At 30.9% G+C, this 22,674-nt stretch overlaps 1 protein-coding gene and 1 long non-coding RNA gene across 2 annotated transcripts; both read left to right on the top strand.

Moving 5' to 3' along the window:
- The first annotated feature begins 1,051 nt into the window (after positions 1-1,051).
- Positions 1,052-9,068, top strand: LOC134686837 (uncharacterized). The gene is made up of 3 exons (XR_010101664.1): positions 1,052-1,535; positions 8,017-8,125; positions 8,614-9,068. It is a non-coding gene; the product is annotated as an uncharacterized LOC134686837 (long non-coding RNA).
- On the top strand, positions 3,191-4,558 carry LOC134686359 (THAP domain-containing protein 5-like). Its single transcript, XM_063546033.1, has 2 exons — positions 3,191-3,556; positions 4,135-4,558. The coding sequence occupies exons 1-2, from the start codon at positions 3,191-3,193 to the stop codon at positions 4,378-4,380; spliced, it is 612 nt and encodes a 203-aa protein (XP_063402103.1). The 3' UTR covers positions 4,381-4,558.
- Positions 9,069-22,674: the final 13,606 nt, after the last annotated feature.

Below are 22,674 nucleotides of genomic sequence, written 5' to 3'. Positions count from 1 at the left end.
GTCAATAGAACAATGAAAGTGACAAGAATTGAGACTATTTCATACCTCAAACTATGGGAAAATACTTCTTGAGATCAGTTGTAAGTGGTTTTATATCATGCATGAAACAATAAACTAAAGTAGTTTTAAACACTGTTGGATAATTTGTACACTTTACCAGAAAACTGACACAATAAAAGTTATTAAATATGAACACAATCATTTTTTTCTAATTTTTTGGCATTCAAAGCAGTATGACGGCAAAAGACACAAATATTGCTATAATAAATTTGGTCTTACAAAACCTATAAATGTTTTTTTTTGTGCTGTAACCATATGAAATGCATGTATTTTTAATGGTTAATAACTCAAGAACTCAATCAGACTAAAAAAATGTAAATAAATTGTTTTCAATGAGTGGTTAAAGGTAGCAGGTACCAGTTTTGGTGTACCAGAACATGTGTCCCACGCAGAAATTTTGTTATAGTAAAGCATTGAGGTATATAATTGCATCATGTGGACTAAAAAAATAATTGAATGTAAATTCTAGGCTAGTATACTACACAAGTAAGTAGTTGCATACACAGGTTGGGGATTTCCTTCACATATGGGTCCAATCAGATGTCAAAATTGTGGTCTCCTCACTTGACGGCATCCAATCAAAGTAGTGAAAATATTCATTTTTTTGTAAACAAAAATATCTTGAGATTTTGATGGTAAGGATAGGTTCGGACAAGGCTCTAATTCACTAAATATCCTTTATCTCTTGAATTTTGCCTAAAATTCTTGTCGGCTTTTAGCAGGATTCTGCAGGTGAGCAATAGATTGGTATCAGAGCATCACATTTTTTGCCTTATTTACAATGCATTTATAAATTTTTAAATCTCCATGCTGGACAGACACCCACATTTAAAGGTTTTCTATATATTTACATAAGCACGCACACATCTTGGTTCCTTGAAACCATACATTTTATTTGTATATTAGCTTGAATGAATTTTCAAGAAAATAAAATCATAAATCCATGAAATTCTAAAGATTTATTGTAAAATAACTGGTTTCTGCCACCTAATGTTTTGACAGAAAAATGAACTTCTGTTGTATATTTGTATACATAATTGAACATTTTGATAAGATTTAAGAAAAGTACATAACTTTGTGGTGTTGGGAAACTTATTTCCCTCACCAGGAGATTGTTGCATACATGTACGGGTGATCACTTCCAGACAGAGGTAGTAACAATATCTGTACGGGAATGAGGATTATTTATAAGACTGAAATTATTGTATTATTTGCTGGAAATGTGGAATATGAGGAATTTAAAGCCATTCGTGAGAAGTTTTTGATGATTCAGCTGGACAAATGCTGGAAATTATACAGTTTTCTCCCACCTTAAAACAGTACATGGTATATCATGGACACCAAAAGCAAACTATAAAGATCTAAATGCCATAATTTTGTGCATCTTGAAAACTGGAAAGGCGGATCACTTTGAAGCAGATGATAGTGATAGTGTTTAAAAGAATTCTTTGCGACAGTTATACCAGTTGGAACAGGTAATAGTTTAAATTATGAAAGTTTAAAATAACTTCTCGGATAAATCATGTGGCCCGTTCAATAATTTTAATACATCCCCCCATTCCATCATATTTTTAGTTACAATGTGAAATTATTCTCTGCAAATGTATGATCTGTGCTGAAAGCAATTTTATACAATTTTATTCATCATGTTTAAACATTATTTGAATAGGATAATAATTTAAAATAAAAATAAAAAACCAAAAAAACTACATGTATCAGACTCAAAAGTTACAAAAAAAAAGAAGATTTGGTTATGATCATGATGATTGCCAATGAGAAAATCACATGTACAACTATCCTCCAAATACAAAACAGACCATACATGTCTGTCACCTTATTTATTATGCTTATCATTAATATGTACATGTCTGTAAGGTATGTTCATGTGCCAAAATGAATGTACATGTAGGCAAAATGCGACTACAACTGAATACATTTGCATGTACATGTACATGTAGAATAGATAAATGTATAAAAAGATGTGGCATGAGTGTCAATGATAGATCATGATACAACTCTCCATCCAAGTCACAATTTATAAAAGTAAAGACAATCCTACAGTTATCAGGATAGTCATATGTATGTTTATATCAGATATACATGTAAACAGTAAGCTTAATTTGTTAAAAATCAGGAACGTCAAATTTAAATTTTCTGTAATTTTGATTGCTACATATACTCATGTATACAGTGTACCTATATTTTATGACATATGAAAGACACACATATATTGAAAAGTGGTTATCATGATTACATATATATTTATTTATAAAAATAAAACTTGTATATCAAATCTTAAGATAATTAGATTCTTAATCCACTATTTAGATGGGATCTTTTGGGACAGCAATACCTTTGTTTCATAAAATTGTTGTTTATTGTCCTTCGTGTCCTTAGAAACTCAATTAGACATGTGATATATACATGATACAATTGCAAGGATTTCAAACTTTTAACATTTAGTTCAAAACTGAAAAAAATATTTTAAAATTAGCACATTTTGAGATCTTGTCATTAGAATTTAGATACATTTGTACATGTACATGTGTGATCCTGAAGCGCATAACATATAAGGTTAATTTGACTCAAATATATCAAGTAAAGTTGTTTAGTAATAAGTTAATCACAATTTACCTTTCTGCTTTAAAGTGTTCATTTAGATCATTTAATACATTAACCTGTCCATTTAAAAATAGAATTAATCATACAAAAAAGTCTTGTAACTTTGAATGTTTTAATGTAGTAAGATGCTTACAGCTCATTATATATTTCCACTGGTTCTTAAAGGAAAACTCCAGGTTTTACTGAAGCTGAGTTTATATGATAAAAAGTGTTTTCCCAAACGTAAATAACCCAACGATTTTTAAATTAACTCTTCTAATAATGAAATACGGTTTATTAAATTTGACATTTTCACAATATCATGGTAAACGCCATTGTAAGTACTTTTCTAATAAAAGACAGATTCGGTGCCAATCATCCTCGCTGTTTATTGTTTCAAACCGATAAGCCCCGAATGTCTAATGACGTCACACAGTCTGTTTGGTACTGAAGCAGTGCGGATGAACATAATAAAATATTTTTTTACTTCGCTATAATTAAACACAATTCGCTTAATATTTCAATAAAGATGCCGTCTTGTCAAGCATTCAATTGTACTAATGAAAAAGGGAAGTGTACAAACAATTTTTTCGTTATGCCTGATCCTTCAAAAAGTGCAGATAAAAAGAAACTTTGTAAACAATGGATCTCGAACTTGAAAAATGGTAAACTGCAAATAGAAAATTTTAAATTTAGCAGTAGCAAGGTTGTTTGTGAAGACCATTTCACGCCCGATTCATTCGAGAGAAACCTGGTCAAAGAATCTTTGGACTTCTTACCAAAAAGAAAATATTTGCGTCAAAATGCAGTGCCGACAATTGTCAACACCGGAATGGACACCAGAAAAACACAGGAACGATCGACCAAATCTACACAAAAACGTCGAAGTGCACAGGTTAGTAAATAGAATATTTAAAAAAAGAATTACTTTTACTTCGATTTATCGTAATACGCAAAATTCAACTATTTCCACGTGTGCAGTAATGATGTGTGTGTAGTAATAGTATCATATTATCAGGTCGTTTGAGGTCATTGTATGCGCGTGTTTGTAAACAATATATATCATGGTATCATGGTGAGTTCTCAATATAACATGCATCGCGGAGATCAGGGAATAATAAACAATTATTATAAATGCATTGCTACTTATATCAATTACTAATAAACAAAAATAAAGTCCTGAAACCTGGTCTCGTATGTGCTGTCTTATTTGACTTTTATATTGATTAGGTTCTAAAATCCAGTTTTAGTCTGTGCTACTGGAATGCAAAATATTCGTTTATCTAGTTATTTAAATAAAATAGAAGGTGCAGTTACACAAGAGAAGAGAACAAGAGATGTTTTAAAAACTGCTATTATCCAAGTGAAAATTTGGAAAAAATATCGGGAGAAAAAGGGGGGTGTTTGGGGTCGGCATAAAAGCTAAATTTCAATAAATATCGTCTATTTATTTTATTTGATTATTTTTTGCAGGTCAAAGAAGAGATTAAGCTGTTTAAAAAGAAAAGAAAAGCGGCAACATGTTCTACACCATCAGTCAGTTCAGAGACTTTGACCTTACAGAATCAGGTATGCAAAACTAGTACAAATAGAGAAAATAGGGGACACGAGGGGGATAGGTTGGTCGGTGAAATACAACATATATCCAATAAACATCGTGTATTTATTTTATTTCATTATTTTTTTTCAGGTCGAGAAAGAGACTATACTGTCTATTGAAAACCCAAAAGCGGCAACATGTTCTACACCTCCAGTCATATCAGAGACTTTACCTTTACAGGATCAGGTATGCAAAAGTACATTGTTTTGTACAAAGATTTGATTTCCTCGACCTTCATCCCCGACGGCCTCTATTTATTACCCTCCTGAACATGCATGAAATATTTGCCACTGGGTGTTGAGCAAACAACAAACAACCAATTAATTTTACAAATATTTTGTAGGCAAATCTTATTAATTTGAATATCTAAATATGTTATAAAAAAAAATCCAGCTTGGGGAACTTTAATAAATATGTTTCAATTTTGAAACAATTCTAATTAAATATTATAAGTCATAAAGACAAACAAGGAAAAGGTTCTATTGTGTATTATAAATACTATTTCAAGCATTTTTTGTTATGGAGCATTTTTTCTGAGCCCCATGGAGAATGCAGTGGACAAATTGAAGTCCCTGAAACAGAAGACATGGTAGAATTGCACAGTCAGGAACCACCAAATTCGTCTTCCATTTTGTCAGTCACATATTCAGGAAACGCATGTGGTCATCCATGTATGATGTGTTTGCAAGCAAATAAAATCGAGTCATCAATTCTAACAGCAGATCACAGCTACACCAAGCGAATTGGACCATCAACTTGTACAATAGGAGTAAACACTGATATAACCATGGAAACAACAGACAAGACTTTAGCTATTTGGCCATTAACTCCAATACCTAAGATACCTCCGTCCTCAATCTCAACTCCAATAAAAGAGAATGATATTTTCAACAGCTCAATTGCAAGTAATTCTTTCAGTGATGATAAGAATGACTTGACCTTTGACATCGACCGTGATATCCAAAATTCTGATGAAAATGAAGGAAATGAGAGCATAGATTCAGATGATAGTACTGCAGCCTCTGATACTCAAGCTTGCATTACTAATCAAAGAAAATTTATTGTTTTTGAAACCAAACTGGATCAACTCTTTGCTAGGCTTAAATGTGATGAGTGCAACTGTCCAGTAGATTTGTCAGACACTAAAAAAGATTGTTCATCTGGTACCATCATGAGAGTTTCTGTGTTCTGTACCAGTGGGCATCTTGTCTATAAGTGGTTATCCCAACCTCTCATAGGCAACATGCCAGCTGGCAACTTACTAGTCACTGCTGCTACAATGTTATGTGGTCAAACCTACACACACATAGCCCAATTTGCTGAGTTCATGAATTTAAAATTTATTGGAAGTTCAACCTACTACACCATACAACGAGAAATTATTATGCCAGTTATTGCACACACATGGACGGTTATACAGGGAAAATTATTAGACAAAGTGAAAGCTTCAAATAGACCACTAAGGCTTGCAGGAGATGGTAGGTGTGATTCACCTGGTTTCAATGCCAAATACTGCACATATTCATTACTTGACATTGAAACACAACACATATTGGCTTTTGTCACTATCAAAGTTACTGAAACTGGGAGTTCCTCTAAGATGGAGGTAGAGGGTTTCCGTCGATGTATGGAGTACCTTTTAGACAAAGGTTTTCAAATTACTGTTCTTGCAACTGATCGACATGTCCAGATAAGAAGTGTGATGAACAAACAATATCCTGAGACTGAACACCAGTTTGATGTATGGCATTTGGCAAAAAGTGTACGCAAAAAACTCCAACAAAAAGCCAAACTGAGGGGAGCTGAAGACCTTGCACCATGGATTAAGGCTATTTGCAATCACCTATGGTGGTGTGCAAGCAATTGCAACGGGGATAAGGAATGGTTAGAGGAAAGCTGGGTTTCAATCGTTCATCATGTGACAAACCTTCACACATTCGAGGGCAAGGCAGTCACATCCTGTGCACACGAAGAGATAACACCAGCTATAGCTGAAAAAAAAAGGTGGCTTGTGAAGGATTCGAAAGCACACAATGCTTTGAAAGAAGTTATCCTTAATAAACGGTTAAGGAAAGACATTAAACATTTAAGCGAGTTCTGCCACACTGGAAATTTGGAGGTGTACCATAGCTTGCTTTTAAAATATGTTCCAAAGCGACAAGAATTTGACTTTGACCAGATGAATGCTAGAACATCGCTAGCAGTAATTGACCACAATATGTCACAAAACCGTGGAAAAAAAATTGACGCACAAGGAAATGAAGTGTACAAAACTGTGTACTCAAAGATAACAGCAAAATGGGTAGCTAAACCAGTGTATAACACTAAGACATATAAGTGGGTAAACACAATGATGAAAATGTGTGTTTTGCAAAAGGCAGAGATGATCTTTCCCAAAATTGACACAAAAAATCAGGGCAATATTGCACCTGTACCAGCACCGGAAAAGGCTGAACTAGTTCAAAATCTTATTTCAAGATTTAACAAAGTTTGTGATTGAATGTGAATCACAAATAAATAAATGAGTCAAATTAGAGCAAATATTTTTTAAATGAAATTAAAAAATCAATTCAGTAGCACTGTACATAATAAACATAATTATATATATTAGAACAAATGTGAACTATTGTCAAATACTGTTCTAAAACCTGTGTAATGTCCATTTGACTCTGGAAATGCTTCACGAATGCATTTCACCACACACGATGGGATAACAACTCTCTTTCCTTTTCCAAGTTTTTCTCCTCTCAGCATCCAACATACAAACTGCCTGTAGGCTGTCAACCTTGACTGCCTGAAAAGTAAGACAATTATAATTAATATTTTGCTTTTTATCATATTTTAATAAATACAACTGTCAAATCAGTTTTATTAGTTGTGGTAATTATGGGTTTTAACATATATACATGTAGAGTTCAAAGTTCTTTATTTTACAATATCTTGTTATTCATTACAGTTACATTTTGTACACATAATATAAAAAAGAAGATGTGGTATGATGGCAAATGAGACAACTGTCCACAAGAGACCAAAATGACAGACATAAACAACTATACATGTAGGTTATTGTACGGCCTTCAACAATGAGCAAAGTCCATACTGCATAGCCGGTCAGCTATAAATGGCCACGATATGATAATGTAAAACATTTCAATCGAGAAAACGAACGTCCTTATTTATATAAAAAAATAAAAAATAACAAATATGTAACACACAAACAAACGTCAACTACTAGAGAGGCTCCTGACTTGGTACGGACACTTAAATAATGTGGCATTTTAAAACATATAAATGGAAACATATTTTTCTTTCACATATATATATAAATTAGTTTAGTTATTTCAAAGTTTCATATCTTTGATTTTACTTCCATGCTAGACTATATATAAGAGTGTCAATACTAATAATAAAAACATTTTATCAGGTGAGAGGAGGCATATGTGCACCCCCCCTTTTTTTCATTTTTGTTGTTTGACGTCAGATGTTCACCGGTCATGGCCGCCCCCAGTGAAGGCGGGAAATTCAAATATGTAAAAATTAAAAACCCCTCTATAACAATTAAAACTGCTAAATAGTTAATTATTTTATTTTTTTATAACAACTGAAACTAATTTGTAACAGATAATTACAAAAAATTATAAACATGGCCTTTTCCTTTAAGATAAGACAATAACTAATTTGATTTTAAATACAATTTTCCAAATTTAATTCAAAGAATAATTGATCACCTTATAATCTGTTATTTCTTTAAACAGATAAAAGATACATCAGATGACAGACTTACATATAGAGGAGCCTATAATTAGAGAAATGGATCAACTTGATTTTGAAGTTAACCTACTGCATTAATATGAAAATTCATAAGTGAGTACCAGTATCTCTTAAAGTACATATTTTACATGTTTATCTATATTTTGATAAAGTACCATATGAGATAAAGTATGTGAAATCTTAAATCCTGTAAATAAACTAGACATTACATCAGTACATAATGTACAATGTAAATCAGAATAAGAATGCATAACAAATGAATTGTTAAACATTTTAATATGACCAGTGTCAGCTTAATTTAAGAACAAATTAAAACACTGATGACACACACATAAAAATTAATGAGACCAAGTGTGTATTTTCCAGATATGCAAGAAGGGTTTTAATCTCTCACTACAAATGTATTTGAAGTCCTGAATGTGAAATCTTCTAAAAAATTATACTAAACTTCAAATATGTGTACTTGAATATATGTATATAATATTAAAATTCATCTTATTTAATACAATTAATTTAAAACATTTTCAAGCAAAAAACTGATGTATAAATGTATAGATTGACTATTCCTTCATTTTTTTTAGGTGACTGAGCTTAAAGAAAATCACACATGAAACTGTAACCATGTTTGGGAGACTCATACAACAGAACATTTCAATACCTATTAAGTTTTTTATGTATATGCTTGACTTTTGGTAATATTTTGGAAGTTACTTTAGTAATTGAGAGACCTCAATGTTGAAAATGACAATTTTGATAGAGGACAATTTTAAGAATATCAACTTAGTTGTTTATGAATCTTTATCTTTTAAAATATTACTGGGTGTCTGAAAGAATATTTCAAACTTTGCTGAAACTATTTAGATATTTATCATGTTTCATGTGTTTATATAGGCAAATATTTATACATGTCATTTATGTTATGCAAGGGTTTATATGAATTTCTAAAAAGATGTATATATATGTGTTGATAAAATAAGTTCCAAATTATTACAGAGTAACAGAAAATGGGATCAATTTATATTAAAACAACTCTGTTTAAAGGGAATAAAAAGTCAAAAATTGTATTTTTTAAATTAATTGTGTTAACATTTTTGTGCTATTTAGAAATATGTACACAAAAAAAACAAACTTTAATATAAGTATCAATGTAGTATGCCCTTGTTATTTTTTGTTTTGTGCAGTACATGCATTTGAATCTTGATCAAAATTTATGGATTGAATTACTAAACAGAATAAACTAATTGTTATGTTAACACTGTTGCTAAGTATATGTCACATTTAGTCAGGCCAAGTTATCCGTCTTATTAACAAAGGAGGTTTGATATGATTGCCAATTTCAAGGCTACATGTACCTATTACAGTTCTCTTCAGGCCATAATCATTGTGATGTATGGAAATAATTCTCTGTTGTCATATTCTGACTTTTATACAAACCAAGTGATGAAGATAAAGGGTGCTTCTATTTCCAAAGGTTTTGAAGAAACTGCTATGGAACACAATAAAAATCAGAAGATGTAGTATAACTGTGGCGGATCCAGAAATTTTCATAAGAGGGGGCCCACTGACTGACCTAAGGGGGCCCCCTCCAGTCACGCTTCAGTGATTCCCTATATGACCCCCCTGCCCCCCCCTAAATCTGCCTCTGCATAATTGTAATCAATAAAGAATTAAACCACTCTGCATAATCATATTTGATTTTGCAAAAACAAAGAGCATGCTTATTTATAGATTTTGTCACTATCAATTATATATGTGCATGTACTAATCTATTCATGTGGTGTCTGTCCTTGATTTGAAATCCCCCCCCCCCCCAAAAAAAAAATAATAAATAATTATAAATGGAAAAGATCCATGGTCATGATGGTCATGCCAGTTGGGAGTTCAGAATATATCAGGTTGAGAAATGAGGATCTAATCATTTATTGTTCGACCGCAAACAATTTTTGGGAATGTATAATGGTATGATGTCGTCATTGTTGTTGTCTGAAGACACATTGGTTTCCGGACAATACCTTCAGTTTAAATTAATGGATATCTATGAAATTTTGTTATAAGGTTCAATTCCCCTAAAGGAAGGTTTGGATACATTTGGGGATGATGGTCCTTGGAACACAACAGATTGTCTTGAGGTGCTGCACACATGTGCCAAATATCGAAAGATTTTGTCCAAGGGCAAACAGATAATGCTCCCGACACAAAATTGTAACAAAAGTCATCTTTTAACTTCGAGGTCAAAGGTCAAAGTACAGCAAAAAATTGTATTATAGGTATCTGTGGCATTGACTTATGATCTAGATGCCAATTCAGTGAGAATTTTCTTGCATCTTCCAACTAAGTACTTTCATGGTGAAAATTTGTACAAAAAAGGCCTACAGGAAATGAATAGTGTACATTTTATGCTTGCTATGGCAACTGAAGGAACAAAGTGGCGACAAGACTACAACTTTTTTTCTTAATTTTTTTTCATCAAAAACTCACTAAAACATGATAAATACAATAAAGATGCAAAAGTGTATGGTATTTTGCCACTTAATCCATGTAATACCATTTTGGTTTGCCAAAGCATAATTTTCTCAATATTACAATTTTCCTTATTTTTTGCATTTTTTTACTGAATTGTTTTAAAAAGAGTAAAAAAGATACCAAAAATTGTACTTTCATTATTTTTATGCCACACCTACGATAGTGCCTCCGTTCGTCTGTCCGTCCGTCCGCCTGTCCCGCTTCAGGTTAAAGTTTTTTGGCACAAGGTAGTTTTTGATGAAGATGAAGTCCAATCAACTTGAAACTTAGTAACATGTGCCCTATGATATGTTTTTTCTAATTTAAATGCTAAATTAGAGTTTTGACCCCAATTTTACGGTTCACTGAACATAGAAAATGATAGTGCAAATTTCAGGTTAAAGTTTTTGGTCAAGGTAGTTATTGATAAAGTAGAAGTTTAATCAACTTGAAAACGTAGTGTACATGTTCCCTTTGATAACATCATTATAATATTTATGCCGAATTAGAGAATTTATTCCAATTTCACGGTCCACTAAACATAGAAAATGATAGTGCGAGTGGGGCATCCGTGTACTCTGGACACATTCTTGTTTTAAACCAACATAGTACTAGACTTCCATATCAGTAGTAAGTCATAAATGTTGTTTTCCTCTGGTGATGGATAATTGAAAACGGTTAGAAACTGGCTTTTCTTAAATTTTCCCAATTTTTCTTATTTTAGCATTTTTTTACCTTTTTTTTTTTAAATCAAAAAGATACCAAAAATTGCGTTTTCATCATTTTTCACACCAAAATAGTACTAGACTTGCATATAGGTAGTTTATTCATTACAATTGTTTTCCTCTGGTGATGGATAATTGAAAACGGTCAGAAAACGGCTTTTCTCAAATTTTCTCAATTTTCCCTATTTTAGCATTTTTTTACCTTATTTCTTGAAAAAAATCAAAAAGATACCAAAAATTTTATTCTCATTATTTTTTACACCAACATAGTAAAAGACTTCCATACAGGTAGTTAAGTCATTAAGGCTGTTTTTCTCCAATGATTGATCATTGAAAACGGTTAGAAACTGGCATTTCTCAATATTCCTTATTTTAGCATTTTTTTACCTTATTTTTTGAAAAAAATCAAAAAGATACCAAAAAATTTATTTCCTTTATTTTTTACACCAACATAGTTCTAAACTTCCATATAGGTAGTTCAGTCATAAGGGCTGTTTTTCTCCAATGATGGTTCATTGAAAACGGTTAGAAACTGGCATTTCTCAATTTTCTCAATTTTCCTTATTTTAGCATTTTTTTACCTTATTTTTTGAAAAAAATCAAAAAGATACCAAAAATTTTATTTTCATTATTTTTTACACCAACATAGTACTAGACTTCCATATAGGTAGTTTTGTCATAAGTATTGTTTTTCTCTGATGACGGATAATTGAAAACAGTAAGAAACTGGCCTTTTCCCCATACATTTCAATGGAAAATAGCGGTTTGAGCCCTTATATTGAATTTCATTAAAAAAAATGTCAAATTCACAAAAAATTGAAATTTTTTTTATATATTCCCAGTCAGTTTGTTATACTGAAAGGGAAAAATATAAGTTTGACCAAATTATTTTTTTTTAGTTGAACAGTCCTGCCTGGTTTTCTCTGGCATTGCCTCAAAGTCTTACAAAGAAGAACAATTATTAAAGTAGCATTGATCATATGGCCTCAATTAACAGAACAGTAATTTTTGTTTAACTTCTGTTTAATATATAAATACACGTATACATACAAATGTAAAATGTACTTATAATCTGTCTTTTATGTTGGAAAGCGATAAGATAAAAATAAAGATTCAAAATATTCACCGGCTTTTAATTAATGGAAATGGGGCTTGTCATATCAATTTGTGCTAAATAGATGGTATGTTTAATTTTTGAACCATCAAATTGCCTTAAATATACTAATTGACAAATGTCTATATATTTCTTGACGAGGAACACTATCTTTTCACATTGACATTGCTGACATTGTCAAAAGCCAGACTCTTCTATCTAAATATACATGAAGATGCAACATGATATAAGACATAACCATTTATATGCTCCTTGATTGTAATTTCCCTGCGAAATCCCAAGTGCATACATGTAATTTGCGATGTTAATTATACCTCGGACATCCTAAAGACATATTTCCGGAGTTCGTAATTGAATAAACCAGAAAAGACCCATAATTATTAAAATAAGGAATGGTCGGGAACTGTTAGTCACAATTTATTACTTCCTGAATAGGGAAACTATAAAATAGGGTAAGAGAATCTTCAGTCGGTTATTTAAACATCTATTTATAGAAATATTTGTATAACTTCCTGATGTTTGACATGCATGCAATAAAGACAACAGTAGTTGCACATGAATGTCTGGAGTTTATAATTCACACGCGTGCATCTATAATTGTGTATTGATTACAAGTTAAGCAATACATATTTGTATGACATAATACAAAACAAAACATACATTAGACGCATGATAACCATGATGACAATGATTACAGGACAGTAAGCTGTCCTTATTAAAGTTTTTGGATAAATTGAATTATTCTTCAACTATGTTACTTCCTGCAACGCCTTTAAAAAGCTAAATTGCAAGCTATCAATAGACAAAATTGCAAAGGAAAGAGAAAAAAAAATAAAAAAAATATACGAGAGTGAAAATATTAAGTCAAACAAAGATTTACCAAATTGGTGAAAGAACTATAAACAACATCTTTTAAGATCAATTTTTCTTGAGAGAGAGTTGCAACCCTTTAACCCTTTCACAGTTGAGTAATATACGTCGACAATTCCGTCTGTATAATTTTTATCACTGTGTATTCCATCCGTAATCGCTAAAATGTCTAAATACTAAAACCATATTTTAAGGTTATATTTCATACTCTGATTGAACCCTTAAACGGAATAACATGCTTATGTAGGATGTGTGTAAAATAAATTTACAAAGATTAAGCCAAAATATACAATTAGTTTTAGATAAAAAGACTAACAAAATATTTGTAGAATTAATTAAATCAATCTATAAATGTATTAACTTTCATGTTTCTTTTGACGTTGATATTACAGTAATCAGGATCATTCCTCGAATGACCTGCACAGCTAATAATGTTTATCTTGACGAGAAGAAAATATGAATTTATTATTGCTGACAAGATAATTGATCCTTAGAGACTACGTGAATTAATTTGTAGCTCTTATCATAATTGGATTGCCATTAACGTGTTACCTATAACTAATTAATATCATTATTTGGCTCAGTGGAAAATAATCTCGCTGTGTATTATTGGTCATTTAGAACTAATCGCCAGCGATAACTTTGTTCATTTGTAATCAGTGTTGCATTAAATTAGTTCCTGGTTTGTTTTCCCAAAACAGTAATAAAACAGAACTCCTATGAAGAAAGATCGAACTATTGTTTTTATAATAAACATATAAATTTTTCATAAAACACTAAGCTTACGATAGAAAAGAAGAAATAGTGGCTCGATATAAATATATTTGATATGGATGTGTATTCTGTAGTCATTTGTTGATATATTCATGTTTTGGATTTGCCGTTGATAGGGGATTTTTCGTGTTGAAATTTCAGCGGATTCGGTATTTTTGTTATTTTACTTTTTAATACTTTGCCTGATGGACTGATATAAATATCACAGTTCTCTTAAAATAATCATTGCATTTCAGATGGTAACACATTTTGCGTAGAACCTTTATCGAAGAAGCAAATTTGATTCATCCTCGGATTCATAATTTACACATTGTCATCATGGTCCAAAGCTATGGTATTACTGCGAATGAAAGGGCCTTTTTTAAACACAAAACGTATCTGCAACTTTGTGAACAGTTGTATTTTCGTTGAATATATGTTATTTTATCAGAAATAAAGCATTGTAAGACTTGTATAAACATATTTAAGCTTTAAATTAATTTTCGAAAATTAAATATTTGCATATAAAGAATAGTTATATAAATCTAATGGCGTTGGAAAGTTTGTTATTGGTTGATACATTAAGTTGTTTGTATAGCTAATTGTATGGTTGATAAACTTAAATTTACTATGTTTTCTGGCGCAGTCAATTTAAAAATAAAAGGTTTTGTTAAGGAGGTTGACTATGGATAAGGCACATAACTCTAAATCTTTAATACGTTTGTGTCAATATTCATCAATAAGCTTTTGTTTCCTGTTATGACGCCGTACACCTTAAGATCAATCTGATGGCTGAGAAGAGCATACATGAATTATGATAATAATTACAGGTGAATATGGCCAACTTAATGATGTTATTATAGTTGAACAATTTTTGCAGGTTTTTGTAAACTTTTAAATATTCAAACAAAATCCATATAATTCTATCACGCACACTTAGATTCCCCGATAATGCAATTTATTATCCGTTTAGAAACCATCACTTAGAGTAATAAGACATATAAATGTTTATAAATTCACTAGTTTCCTACAAAGGAAGTATATAAGTTCGTCTGCTTCGTCGTAAATTGATTTTAATGAAACGAATAAAGCTGATTTAACTAAGTAATTTGGAGTATAAAACGAGGTATCATGAATACACATGTATTTCTGTTGTTATAATCATGTTCTAACAACATCATTATAACCTAATTACAAAAATATTCTCTTTTAATTTCCGGCAAAAGAATGATAAAAATAGATAGCAAAATAATTGCAAAGATTAAGCCTAAGATCCTGATACGAAACAGGTAAAGGGTTGAATTCAGTAAAATAATCTTCCATTTACTTTAAAGCAAACATATTTCTTGAAATAAAAAATCTAGAATAAAGAAGATGGGGTATGATAAAATTTCCATTCAAGTCACAATGTGTAAAAAGTAATCCACAATATGTCAAAGAACGGCCTTACAAGGTTTTCAGAACCAGAGGCTTTCATGTATCATTTGGTAAAGCACAAAAGGCTTAAATAATTTGCAATAATCAAAACATAGGGTCATAACCTTATACACTGACCCTAATACTTTGCAACCCTGTTGTAAAACGGATAAGTGAAATCAGCATGCATGCATTTTTATGGTTACCTTTGTGTGATGCTGGGCTATTGTGGATTTTTTTTTAAATATTTGGCGTTGATATCTACATTTGATCGTGTCAATGTATATAGAAGTGTCTTTTGTAATTGGCCGAATGCTTGACTTTTGGTAACAAAAAGACTGTCACAGGAGCCGTGGTCGTGTTGCAAAAGTGGTATTCGGAAATCTTCATAGAAAGTATTTTTAATGTTTGTACTTTATTGTGAATACATAATCAGAATTCATTCATACAATGTCCAATTCTGACATTTACGACTTTCCATTAGTTGCAACAGTACGTTTTTTTCCATAATCCCAATTCTGATATTACATAAATATTCAATATTTCGTCAAAGTTCTGCTCGAATACCTCATGTCAATGTAGAGAATGACTCCGTCTTTACAAGTTCTATCTAGGAGTATTACAAGATCAGACTAATCACCCATCCTTCTATCTCGGATGTCAGATTTAATGACACTGTCCATCGATTGTCCACAATATAATATGTCAAAATAATTATTGTGGTCTATTGTTACGTTCATAGTTGTGATGGACAAATCAACCCTATGCACGAATCGGAATTTGTAGAAAATGAAAAGAGGACACAAAAACGTGTCAATTGTTCCACTACTTGACCGATATTATGAACATTTCTTGAATGACCGTATCTTGTTTTCACTGCTGTATATATAGGGACATTGCGAACACCGAATTTCGAATATATCACAACTTAATTTCAGTATATTTTTTCTTCTGTGTCAAACATGCGTTCAAATGAATAGACGACTGCTTTAAGTGTTCTATGTAGAGCTTCAATATCATTATTTATGTCGTGTAACGCTGTTGTATATGGGCATTGTGCACATTCAACAAAGTCATTAAAAATACCCCCTTCATGTAAGATTATTTTGTTTTACCATTGATGTCTTCGTCTCTGTTGTAGGCCGACAGCTATGAAATTGTACATAGAGTATAAACAGACTATATCTCAGTGTGACCGTTCTTCAATTAACGAATTATTATCTCACTGCTATATTGATACTTTTAAATAACATAAAACAGATTTAATACGCATGTTTTGTTAGAATCTAATATATCACCATAATGAAATGTTTAACACTATTTAAAATCATGCATGTTTTACGATATAAAAGTTTTATCTATCAACGTTTAGTAGATTGTGTTTATCCGTTAAAGTGTTTTTTTCCAAAACCATACAATTAATTTTATCATTTTACGGCACGTTAACTGATTTCATGTACAGATGTATTACCAAATGAACAAAGATTTATGTTATTATGTAACATAATCGTGTAATTTCGGACGCATCAAATGTATAAAGTGTAATCTTCTTTTTATAGATAACAGTTTAAATTCACGACCATTAACTTGTAACTTTATTGCCTTTCAGCAGATGTAAAGAGCATTTGCATGTTTACATTTTTTTTGTAGTAAAACTGGTGTTTGGATGTTCTTTTACTTCCACTCAAACTGCTAAATGTAAAAGAGGGGCGAAAGATACAACAGGGACATTCAAACACATAAGTGAAAAATAAACTTACAACGCCATTGCTATAAAGAAATAAAAAAACCATACAGACAAGCAATAGTAAATAAAACTTAACATAGTCAAACCTGCTTACGAGACCACCTATATTAAGCACAAACATGTGTTAGAAGACCATTAATTTAAGGTCCCTCTGTAGTGGATTTCATAGAGATTAAACTTGTATTTTAAGAACACCTTGTTGCTCTCTCTTATGATTGCACATAAAACAGGTTTCACTGTATACAGAAACTGAAGACTAAGTAATACAAACCCAACCACGAACAGAGGGTTCTCCAGAACTGTAAGCAGATCCTGCTTCTTCCTTAACGTTCTTAATAGTAAAAAAAACATTACCATGTTTACATCACATGATTAATATTGCAAGTACAGACGACCATGTGCATCTGCAAAAATTGGAAAGGGAAAGCAAAGATATATACTTGTATGAAAAGAAAGTAGTAGACATCAACAAAAAATACAAAAAAGAAAACTGTAAACCATCTTTTGTCGCGAACATTTTTTTTGCGTTTAATCCCTTCTAGCCCTGTTCACAGCTATTTGATTTCGCACTTTTCCAATTCACTTGATGAAGTTAGATAAAAAAAGTTATAAGATCTAAAAAGTTGAGAAGATTTCTATTCGTGTTCTTTTTCTATTCCCTTAAATAACGAAAATAAGTTGGCTTACAGAAATTTAGAAAAATAAATAAAAAGTAAATTATAGATTATTACAGAATCTTAATTTATTATTAATTGTTTGTGGCCTTGATTTAATAAGACTTATATGTACTCTAAGTAATGCCATGGAATGCTTAAATTACAATATGAATGTTTGCTGTATAAAGAGGGCTTGTTGGTTTTATAATGACCTTTCCCACATTGATTCATGGTAATCGTATCAATCCCGAAGGCTTCCGCCATAGTTGTAAAAAGATTTAGAATTAATGGTATATAATTGTGATGAAGCTCGCTTTCCCTTCGCAGTATTATCTTATTTGCAAATAACATTTCTTCTCCATTTTGTCTGTGGTCGTATTATTTGATAAAGAATATAATGCATTGTTTCGGTTATTGCCCACATTTGTAGGTCAAGATGCGGCACGTTCACGAAGTTCAACGTGTTTTTTTTTTCTAACGAAATGTGGAATTAGATAAAACTTCAACAAGATGAAGTAACATATTCTTTATTTTGATTACTTATTTGTTTAAAAATTTCCATCTTTGAAAGTCGTTTATTTTAATGTTATGAATAAAGCAAATACATGATAAAGATAAGACATTCAATGAATGAATTAAAATGAAAGAAATAACATGAATGAAAGAAAGAAAACAAACGAACAAACTGCAATTTTGAGAAATTATAACAAAATATTATTACAAAGTATGAACTGAAATGAAATAGAATAGCCTGAAAGAAAAAGTATTAAACGAATAAATTGTAGTTTTGATAAAATTAAAGCACATTATTTATAGAAACTAATTTTCGATGGAGTTTAATCAACCAAAAATATTATCGAAAGCAAAAGAAGAAAATGAACCTATTTGTCTGCTAAACAATTTGCAGTTTTTTTATACATCAATTTCGTAAATTTGTAAATTAGTGAGTTATTTTAATAGACCTCATAAGTTTTACTTCACTTGTCAAAATATGCATGGTGTTTGATGATTTAACAGGTAATTATCTGGTTGTGTAATAATAGCTCACCGATTTGTTGTATTTCACTGCGTGATGTTTTCAATTTAAAAACACATCAATATAGCATATTCCTATGCTGACGCAATAGAAAATTGAGAGTACATACTTTAATAGCTAAATAGCATCTTTATACATGATTTAACCCAGTTTTATCCCATACCAACCTGTATATCTATTTTGTAATTATAGAAAAGTCTGTTTACTCTGATTTTCATTCCGATGTAAGAGTTCTATGACAGAATAAAGAATGGGTTACTTCATCTTGTATGCTATATATGTAACGCTATCTTAACAAATATCACAAACTACATTGGCTTGATTGACAAAGCAGACCACAAACTTAATTGGATGCGCCTTTAAAAACAACCAAATACGTTTTTATAGCACTATTGAAAAGCATTTTGACCTTTATAATATATACTGTAAATGTACAATGAAATATACTTTCTAGCGAAATAGATTTTTTTTTCTGATTTATGTCTATCTTGTAGGTTTTTTTCCCCAGTAAGATACTGCGTGTTTGAGGTAACGTTTATGATATTAAGTTAAATTGCAATATCAACACTTCCAAATATTGTTTTTAGAAAAGGATATTCTTTGATTTATAATTTTTTAAACGTTTCAAATGAGAGGTCCATAGTTTTCGATTGTAAAACACAATTTCAGCAACAATTCAAATGTGACCTGTTGAAAGAAAAAAACATCGACTGTAAGACACCATCTTTTATATTGATTTTATGTATTGTCTATAATCGGCGTTAACCTGAATATCAATTATGTGGTCATTTTTTGGGATAAATTTACTGTTTGCAAATGTATGAATTATTTGAATAATGAGGGTTCTCTTATCCCAGTCAAAGATCACAAAACTTTTAATAATTTTTGGTCTTAAGTGCTCTTCAACTTTTAACTTGATTTAGGCTTTCCAACCTTTTAGATCTGAGCGTCACTGATGAGTATTATATAGACGAAACACGCATCTGGCGTATTAAATTATAAGCCTGGTACCTTTGATAACTATTTGAATATACTAGAAACATTTTCAACTGCGTGTCAAACAAACAATACCCAAAAGGACCAGTACAATTAAACATATTGCACAATTATAATGACATCGTTCTGTAATATATACATTTCAATAATTTTAGTATATGTGTGTTTTATTTGAATCCATTATTTTGATCGGCAGACATCAATACAAATTTCTAAAGTATTTGTTTTTCCAAATCAAATCCAATTATAACGACTGTATAATTATGCTTCTTGTGAAATAGTCCCAACAAGCCCCAGGAAAACAAGCGAAAAGATTGATAGTACTCTCGGTCTTATATCTATTTGTTGCATAAACAAAAAATAATTCTAAGAATGTATTGCTTTTTTTTCTATAAAAGAGTGATGAAAGATACGAGAGGGACAGTCAAACTTATAAATCGACAATAAACTAACAACGCCATGGCTAAAAATGAAAAAGACAAACAGACAAACAATAGTACACATAACACAACATAGAAAACTTAAGAATAAACAAGACGAACTCAACAAAAAACTATGGATGAGCTCAGGTGCTCCGGAAGGGTTAGCAGATCCAAAGTTTACAGGATTTTCTACAGCGTTGATGATGTGCACATATTTATTTTAGGACTTCATGTATACGTTGTTCGGTCAACTATTTTACAAAAAATAAGCAATTGATTTTTAAATACTTCAGTGTTGAATTTATGAGAAGAAAATCCCGTTTACATATCAAACGATCAAGCTGAATTGATGTTCTGTATGTTTTTGGTTTTAAACAATATAAAAGTATTTTAGAAGACATGCATGTTGCTGATTTTGAATACTGCATAGCGACTTACAAACGACCCCTTTTTTTCTTACGTTTATGCGAGATTCATCAAAGGCTATATTGAAGGACTTCGTATGCACACAATCACGTGCCTGTTAATATTAATTCAGTGATATTACTTACATTATGTCATATTAATGTCTCTGTTGCTCTCTTTTTATATGATGAGTTTATGTATACATATATTTAATTAAGCAATTGCTTGTAAAGATTGTAGATATATATTATTATAATCGCCTGCTACTAGAATAGATATTAATAAGCACATAGCTTAACATTTATTGAATATTCATAACGTATTTAATAGCTTATTTCTATCTGTCAAATAAAAATATCGAATATTTATGAATATAGAAGCACTATGGCTTGAGAAGTGATTATATGATCGGGCATGTCTAAGTAGACAAAGTTGTGTATTTAAAACTAGGCAACATATATATAAATCATCGTTTTGTGTTCAGATAACGAATTCGTCGTTTCATAATCTAACATTATCTAATGCATCCTGGCTAATATTTTTTCTAAAAGTACACACATCGTGATTGGTTAAAAACGTTCTAAACTATGGAAAGTCAACAAATGACTAGAAGTTGTTCTTATTTTAGAGGTACGAATAAGGCTATTACATGTAGTCCTTCAGATTTAAAAGAGCCAAACGAGGTATTAAGGTAGATCATAAGTAAATATTTTTTGAGACAGAATTTTATACTGCAATCAGCTATTTTACTATACAGATAAAGCTATACGTATAAACGTAAGCTTTATACGTCAATGACCCCAACTAACCTATAAGCCCCGCCTCCTTATTGTATTTCATCAACATCGTCACGTCACGATCATGACAACGTAAAGTAACAATGGTCAAACTTTTATGAATTTAAACTTTTATGTCTTCAATTGGTTATGTATATACCATGGTCATCAAATGTTATCAATTAAGTTTATTTTCCCTTTCTAATTCCTTAATATGTCAATGTTTTACCGCCTGGACTACGCTCATAGGGAAATACCCCAAAATGGGTACCCCAAGAGGGAAATTCGAAACACTTTTTTTTTTACAATTTTTGTTACATATTTTTTTCATTTTTCCTTTTTTTTTCCGATTTCAGTATAAAGACAATATACGTATAGTGTCTTGAAATATGAAATTATTTGTATTCGGCACGAAACGGGAAAATGCTCGGTAGAACCTCGTATTTTCCCATTTCTAAGCCTCATACAAATAAATTTCATATTTTAAGACACTATACGTATATTGTCTAATTCTTATACTTAGCCAAAATGAAGATTTAAGTATGCTCTTTTCAGAAATGTAATAAAAAGTATGGGTCACCGTGCTATTTTTCAAGCTATGTGTCGTTGAAAATTGCCTAAATTTGGTTAGATTGTTAATGGAAAAACACATTTGTGTGCATAAAAAAAAAATCTATGAGATAGAATTTTGAAATAAATTGTGAAAAGATAGGTTTTGTACTATAGTTTAAGAAAATAAAAAGAAAAAATGGTTAGTCTAGTCTAGTATAAAATTTTTACTAAAGAAGTTAATTTCCCTTAAATGACTCATTTATAAAAAAAATGATTCTAAAAGCAAAAACAAATATATTTGTTTAAATATTTTGAATTATAAAATAAATTACCATCTTTTCTTTATATTATCAAACAGTCTAACCTTAAAATTGCAAATCTGTCTCCAAATTTGCAGATTAAATCAAATAACTAGACCGATTTTTTACTGTGATTATACAATCCAAGATGGCGGTATATGCTGGTATACCATGTATCTACCTTAATATGAGTATAATACAAGTTTTACCTCTCAAAAAAAGGTATGGAATGCTTTGCGCTAAAACAAATCGCGATAAATATAGCAATACTTGTTGATGGGGTCATCGATAACCATACTGCAACTATCTTTATTATCTACAGTATATGATATAGTCTTGTTATGTTCTCAAATCTATACATAGTTAAAACATA

Source organism: Mytilus trossulus, chromosome 10, assembly GCF_036588685.1.
Source record: "Mytilus trossulus isolate FHL-02 chromosome 10, PNRI_Mtr1.1.1.hap1, whole genome shotgun sequence".
NCBI classification, from domain to species: domain Eukaryota; kingdom Metazoa; phylum Mollusca; class Bivalvia; order Mytilida; family Mytilidae; genus Mytilus; species Mytilus trossulus.
This window is presented reverse-complemented; position numbering and strand designations above follow the sequence as displayed.